The sequence below is a fragment of the Gekko japonicus genome, unplaced genomic scaffold, assembly GCF_001447785.1.
Source record: "Gekko japonicus isolate JY-2015 unplaced genomic scaffold, Gekko_japonicus_V1.1 scaffold1537, whole genome shotgun sequence".
NCBI lineage: Eukaryota > Metazoa > Chordata > Lepidosauria > Squamata > Gekkonidae > Gekko > Gekko japonicus.
The window spans coordinates 283,303-291,149 of NW_015164233.1; the positions used below are offsets into that span (position 1 = coordinate 283,303).

Consider the following 7,847-nt stretch of genomic DNA (forward strand, 5'->3'; position numbering starts at 1 on the left):
CCATTGCCCAACTCCCTCCCCTATGGCCTCATTCCCATTCCCTCCATTTCTTCCATAGCATAGACCTTTTTCTCTCTCTCTCCCCCACTCAACCAATAAGATGCCTGTTGCTAAGCGAATAGCTCATTTGAATGATCCAATCGCACGCCTCCATTCCCCTGCCCTCCTTATAAGGGGAGCAAAGCTCGGCATATTCCTGTTTAGCCCACATGGGCGCCTCCTGCTCCCGTTTAGAGCGCGGGAAAAAAAAAGCCTCACCTCCCCCCACCCCTGGCAGGCGCATTAGTCCCGCCCTATTGTGAATATTGGCGGGAGGAGGGGAAGGGGGAGGAGTTCGAGGGAGGCTGATTTGCAAATCCGGGAACGATGGCGGGGTGGGGAGAGGCGGGGAGTGAAGGCAGCTGGAGTGGAAAATTCCAGTGACGGGCAAGCAGGAGGTTGAAGCGGTCTGTGCAACCTCGGCTCCGAGGCTTGACTAGGCGCTTCGCCATATTGTGCACACCAGAGAGCAGCATTTCTCCCCGCTCCCCAAATGAGAGCGTGACGGCTGAGTTTCGCACACTCGTACATTTTAAAAATCCTTATGATATGGTCGTGGCAAGACTCATAAAGCAGTTGCTTGCATGCCCTTGTGTGCTTTTTTAAAATAGCTCCTCATGTAGAAAGATAGCAAGGCAAGGTGGTTGGATATAGCAACGGACAAGGCAACGATCTAGGTATATTTATGAGGTAAGCAATGTTCCCTCTAAGCTGTGGAGTCTTGTGAGCAAAAATTCTACTTTGCGAGCTACTGGCATTAAAGTTGTGAGCAAGCAATTTGACTACTTGCATAAATTAGTTTGCTCCGGAGCCATCCTTCCTGAGCTAAGACAAAAAGGTGTGAGATGGAGGCTAAAAAACTGTGAGCTAGCTCACACTAACTCAGCTTAGAGGGAACACTGGAGGTAAGACCTACAATACAGAGATCTTGGATGTTTAATGAGACTCTTGTCCCTTAGCCACTCCTTAATAGTAAAGAGTACTTTGGCCACCTAATGAGAAGGGAGCACTCCCTGGAGAAGACCCTGATGCTGGGAAAGACTGAAGGTCAAAGAAGGGGACGGCAAAGGATGAGATGGTTGGACAGTGTTACCGATGCAACAAACTTAAAAATAAGCAAACTCCAGAGGACGGTGGAAGACAGGAGGGCCTGGCTGATGTCCATGGGGTTGTGAAGAGTTGGAGTCGACTGTGCAACAGAACAACAAGGAACCCAGTAGCACCTTAAAGACTAACATTTGTGGTAGGGTATGAGCATGAGTCACTGGCATCTGAATAAGTGAGCAGTGACTAATGAAAGCACCTTGAAGACTAACAAAATTTGTGGTAGGGTATGAGCTTTCATGAGTCACTGCTAACTTCTTCAGAGGCCAGTGACTCACGCTCATACACTACCACACATTTTGTTAGTCTTCAAGGTGCTACTGGACTCTTTTCTACTGCTCCGGACAGGCTAACATGGCTACCCATCTTGAACCACTCCTTAATGTTTGCTGTGATTTCCTACTTGCATGTAGAAAGCTAGCAAGAGAAGGAGGTGAGACTGGAGTGATGGTTTTTTTAGCCTTTAATCTATCATCACCAATCCAATAGGCAATATTGTCCTCACAGGAAAAAATGAGGACATCAAAACAGACAATACAGCTATCTAGGTATACTTGTGAAACAACATGCAATACAGAGATCTCAAAGATACATTCAATGGCACCCTTGTCCCTCATTCATTCCTTGATATTCAGTTTGACTTCCTATTTACAAGATGTCTCCCGCCTATCCTTGAGGACTTCCTGCCAATAATTAGCCAACAACACATTGACTCAAGCCATTTTTTTTTTAAAAAAAGTCTGGAGAGAAATCTGAGATTTTATCCTCTGGGCAAAGAGAGAAGTACAAAACAACTCTCCTCGGCTTCTCCAAATGCTACCCGATTTGTGGACCATCCCAGGTGGGGGACTCCATAGCCCCCTGGTGAGAACGTCTGAGCTACACCTCTTGTCACTCTGCTTTTCTATGTGGAGGGGATTTGAGATGAAGGAGGATTTATGGTCTAAAGCAGTATAGCCCCGGCAATTGCACCACCACCTCAGTGAGAATTAGACCTCTACATCTTCACAGGTTCCTTCGAGTATATACAGTCCTATCTCGCCTTCAAGTATAAAACCAGCCACACCACAGATTTAGGGTTCCTGGATAATTAGTAATTATATTGCAATTGTTCTAACCTGTATGGCCCAGGCTAGCTCAATCTCATCACAGTTCAGAAGCTAAGCAGTGTAGGCCCTGGGTAGTACTTGAATGGGAGACTACCAAGGAAGGCCAAAGTCTCTACACAGAGGCAGACAACAGCAAAAACCTCTGAAAATCTCTTGCCTTGAAAACCCTATGGGGTCACCGTAAGTCGGCTGCAACTTGATGGCACCTTCCACCCCCAAATATTGCAAATGGATTTCTTCTTGGGCACGAGGACTTACTCATTGTACATTTTATGAAGCAGGGATCTTGTTCCTGAAAAGTCATGCCAGAATGATGTATGGGCACACACCACAGATAACCAGACACACTATTTATTCATTATTTATTTATTTATTGCCTGCCTTTCTCACTGAGACTCCAAGCAGATTGCACTAATTAAAACAGCAATAACAGCAGTACATAAATTAAAAACAGCACACTCAAAATAGTACCATGTATATACAAGTGCCACAAAACGATTTCAAAGTCAGAGAAATGGTTCAACAGTGTGCATACAAACAATTTTTTAAATGCCTATATGGATAAAGGATAGCTCCTACACCCAGACAGGTAAAAGTTTAGAACAGACAAAGATTGTAGATATGGAAGCTTTTGTGTTCCATAAAACTCCTGGTTAGGCTGCCTGTTGAGTACAAAAAAAAAAAAGGGAAGGGAAGGGAAAGAAAGACATTTCAGGGCACATCCTTGTGATATGTTGCTTGGTCCTTATAAAAAAGACATTACGAAACTTTTTTTTATTTGAAAGCCATTCTGAACATAAAAAAATCCCTATCAACCCACCACTGCATTTTTTTAAAAAAATCAAAACAGGCAGTATTGAAATATTATGTGTCATCTCTGACTACACCACTTCTTTTTGTAAAAATCCTGTCCTCCTTAGTGCTCTCTGTGGCAACCAGTAGTTGGAATAACAACTTTTAAGATTGATGTAAAACATGTACCTGTTATTTAAGTCACATTTTTCTGTACGGGAATATATGGAATAATCAATTACTACAGACAAGAAGAAACTACTTGCTCCTTTCCTGGTTTAGTGGGCAGAAGTTTGAGAAGGGAAATTTTGATGAAAGGATAAAACGTGTGGGTTGAACATTTTTGTAACGAACTGATCTATTTGTTTTCTTTTATTTTATCAGATATTAATTTGGTACTGCTTTGTCTGGGAACTGTTAAAGAGGATTTCTTTTCCAGCAGACCAGAGATAAAATCATCAGATTTGCAGTGTTTCAGGAGAATATTTCGTAATGCATACTGTGACTGCTTCGTTTTTGGTACTGGAAGCTGTATTTTCCCACATCAGATTAGATGGTACCCCTGGATGCTGTCTCCATCTTTAGCCTTTGGTATACATCACTAGTTGAAATTATGTGTTTTGTTATATGTATTCCAAAACGTATTAATTCAAGGTTCCCATGGGCACCCACCCTTAATGCCCACAGATGGGACCATTGCAATACAACTGTGACTATTGAGCTTACTTAGGAGCCTTTGATGAGGAACTTTTATCAACAGCTTTCTGGAAGTGTCCTGGCCTCACTGGTGGAGATCCTGACGGCACCTGGTATTTTTGGCCACTGTGTGACAAAGTGTTGGACTGGATGGGCCATGGGCCTGATCCAACATTAACTTCTCTTATGTTCTTAGGAGGGAGGTATTCCCTTCAGTTTCATTTCCTATGGCAGCTATATTGAGTTTGACTCCAGCTCCTGGGGCAACCATTTTGGAGTGGCATTCACCACTCAAAAAGTTTGGGGAACCCGTATTAGTTTATCTACAAAGTCACTCAGCTCTTTTAAAATTTATATTCCCCCTTTCTTACAAAAAAGGGGCACATATGCCTTGACCCCCTGCTTCTAGCATGTTGTACAGGAAAATTAGGGATACAGAACACTGAAAATTGGACTCATTCTGTTATACAGCTTCTGTAATATTTGAACGAAGGCATTTCCAAAACACTTAGGCTCGATCCAGCCAGCTTCGTTCTCGGTCTTCCCCAATTCTCCTCCTTACTACAGTGCCTAGGCGTTTGTCTGTGCAGGTCTCATAATTCCCAGCACAGCCATTTCTGGTGGTCAAAGGGGTCCCTTCCTGCCCTTTTCACCAGCAGGCTGTGGATCCTAACCACTCTCTAACCCTGTCTTGAGAAAGATTGTCAGGCTCTCTCAGAATAACAAAATTAAAAGACTGCCTGATCTGATTGGCAGAAATCACTGGTAAGGGCCATTAAGTATTTGTTGCATGCTCTTGGTTCTTCAAATGTGGAAGACCCAAAAAGTAGAAAAGCACTAATGAATCTGGAGATGTCCCAGTGACCCTCAGCAGTCACTGATGGGGAAAGGCCTGCAGTACTGATGGCCCTGGGGATCCAGTGGAAGGTCCACACTGCCTGGAGACCCCAGTCCAGTGGCCAAGTCGAGTGCCTCAAACAGTACGAGGGAGTTATGATACAGCCAAAAAAAAGTGGACTGGGAGGACCCCTCTGCATCACCAAACACAGCTCATGGCTCCTTGAAGGCCTGCCGCACCTTGAGAAGTCCAAGCCCGTGAAATAACAGGGAATGCCTTATTTCAGAACCACAGGAGGCACATCTCAATCACCTTCATCCACCCCTGTGTGGCAAAGACACAGAAGGAAAAACAGAAGTGTAATGTTGGTTTCTTCTGCTTAAAGTGATGGCTCCACATTCAAATGACTTCCTGCTTTTTCCCCCTAGAGCACGGATCAGTTATCACATTCTGGTATTAAAACGGAAACGGGGGAATCCAGGCAGGATGGCCAATAACTGAAGGACTCAAGAGTGAGACTGGGTTGTTTGATACAGCCAGGCAGGGCCGTCTGTACCAGGAAGATAAGGCAGAGGATCGGACAGGGCGAGACTTGAGATGAAGAATACAGGAAGGAACTGGAAACTCTTTCACACAAGACTGTCCATTGCACATAGATGAGATAACCTGGACTCCAATGCTCTCGTAAAGGATTCAAGGGAAATCTGCCCTATTCAAGGGAATTTCCCAAGGATGAAAGCGAACAGTGTCTGAGCGTAGAAGAAAGACAGAGGAAGAGGTGAGGAACTGAATCTGGGTTGCTAGGTTCAACTAAAACTGTCCAATTTAATTTACAGAGAACAAGGATTCCATTCCTGTCCGCACCATCTTACCTTCATTCCTGTACATCGCTTAGTTCTTTCAGCTCTTGATTCCATTCAAGCAAATTTATGGTGTTTTGAGCTGACAGTGGGTGCTCCAAAAAGTTATTTTTGGCAATTAGTCATGGCCCATTCTCAAAGGCTGTGTGCTGTAGTTAGCATAAAACGAACACACACTTGTAAATCTATAGGTATCTGTTGCCTAGTCATCGGGCATCTAGCAGCCAGGGCTAGATTTAAGACATGCTGAGACCTCATAATAGAGACAGCCTGGCATAGTAGTTAAAAGTGCCACAATTGGGTTTGAATTCCTGCTCTACCATGAGTGATCTTGGGCCCCCCGAGGTCTCTCAGCCTAGCCTGCCTCACAAGGTTGTTGTGATAAGGTGGAAGAGGAGGAATGATGTCGTAAGCCACTTTGATTTCTGTTTAGGGGGAAAGTGGGATATAGGTTTTTTTGAATTACGAAAACATGGTAATGTAGTATTTTTTTTTTTAAATTTAGAGGCTCCTCATAATCTGAAGCTCTAAATCTGTGCATAAATCCAACTGGGCCAGAAGCAGGAACAAAGGCCACTACTGGAACAATTCTAATGGGTTCCAAATAAGTAAATCCTATATACTGTAGGAATCTTGTGGAAAGGGAAGGCTTTGCCCATGCCTTTAGAAACAGAGGTGCCTAGAATCATATTCAGGAGCCTACAGTTCAATGTTATGGTACCCTAAATTCTTAAAGTTTAGAATGCCCACAGAAGAGCATAACTTTTCACTCCAAATAGATTAATCTAACAAAACTAGCACCCTCTGGTTCCATACAAATCATTAGCTTGGGTTAGAATTACCCAGTTTTAAACCTCTCTAACATCCAAACTTCACCAACTGTGAGAAAAAAACACGGTTGCTAAGAATCCAAATCTTTAAGAAGTTCCTGATGATGAATCTATATATGCAGGGGCGTATATTCAAGATCACATACTATGGATCAGTGATCCTCTGGCAACCCTCCATTAGAGGCAGGCAAGGAATCAAAACGTTTTTGGCAAAGCTCAAGAGGGAAGGCAGCCTGCCGCAAGAAGAAAACTCCACTGTGGGGAGCCGGGTGGCTTCTGCATCCCACTCTAAGAATTCACAGGCAAGCCTAGAGGCAGGAAGGGTTTGCCCTTTACTGCGGGATTTCCCACCTTTCACTGCTGATTCCCCCACGCACCTGAACAGCCCGCTTAGCAGTTAGGGTGGGATGAAAAACCCCACAATAAAATAGAAGAACACGGGTTTCCAGGCTGGAAACGTTCCACAACAGAAATCCGGGGTGTAACATCCCACCTGGCACCCCACTCTCTCCAGCCCCAACTTCGACGCCCATCGGGGCACGCAGGTGAACAACCCTCAGGCCCCAATCACTGTTTTAAAACCACTTTAAAAGGTAGCGGTGGTGGGCGTGTGGGGGAGAAGGCGCTCTTCCCCACCCTGGTCGGTCGAATGCCACATCTGGCGGCACCGCTGGTCTGCCCAGAAAGGGGTTCTTGGGCCGCGGCTGAGTTACCACGGAGCAGGAGCACCCAGGAGGGAGAGGGCGTGCGTGCGTGCCTCGCGTGTAGGTGGCGAGAGCGAACAAAGGAAAGGGTGACAAGGACGAGAGCGACCGCCCGCGGGAGCTCCCTCCCGAAGGGCCGCTGCGTGGGCTCGGGTTCTGGAGCGCGCCACCTCCCCGGGAGAACCCTCCGCCCAGAAGGCTTCCCTGGCCAAGGGCAGGGGCGCCCCCCGCCCGCCCGCCCGCCCGCCCGGCGCCTGTGAACGCGTGGGCACAACTCCTCGCCAGGGCTTGGAGCCAGCCCCCGTCCCCCTCCCTCCCCGCGGGTCCCTCCCTCCTTCCCCGCCTGCCTCCTTCTCTCCCTGCCTTCCTCGTCACCGACTCGAGCCATCTATAAATCCCCTTTTCTGGCATAGCCCCGCCGTGGGAGAGGAAGCCCCTGTGCTCGTGGCGCCCGGGACCAGAGGAGCCGCCGCCGCCGATTACGCCGCTCTCGCCTCGCCGCCAGCTCCGGGGGAAAGGCGCTCGTGGTCCCAGCACCCCCCAGCCACCCCGCGCCCGGCCGGCGTCTGCCTCTCGCTCGTCCCCCCCTCTCCCCACCCTTTGTCTCTGTTGCCGCCTTCCTCTCGCCGCCGCCGCCCCAGGATGTCGGAGAAGTCCGCCGAGGAGGCTCCGGTGGAGCTGGGGGCCAAGGTGAGACGCTCGGCGCCAGAGCCCAAGAGGAGCGCGCCGCCGCCGCCGCCCTTTGCATCCCCCCACCCACCGCGCCTCCCCGCTCGGTCCTGTGCAAAGGAGTGCAAAGCGCACGGAGGTCGCCGCCGGGGAAGCCGCCGCTCCGGAGGGGCGAGGCCAGTGGCTGGCTGGTGCCCGCCTCGCTT

General features: G+C 47.8%; 1 protein-coding gene across 1 annotated transcript in view; it reads left to right on the top strand.

The window, feature by feature from the left end:
* The first annotated feature begins 7,305 nt into the window (after window positions 1-7,305).
* The window catches only part of PTMS (parathymosin), an 11,856-nt gene continuing 11,314 nt past the window's right edge, over window positions 7,306-7,847 (top strand). The window contains exon 1 of the mRNA XM_015408600.1: window positions 7,306-7,662. Coding sequence (XP_015264086.1) covers window positions 7,615-7,662 — 48 coding nt within the window. The 5' untranslated portion in view covers window positions 7,306-7,614. The remainder of the gene's footprint in view (window positions 7,663-7,847) is intronic.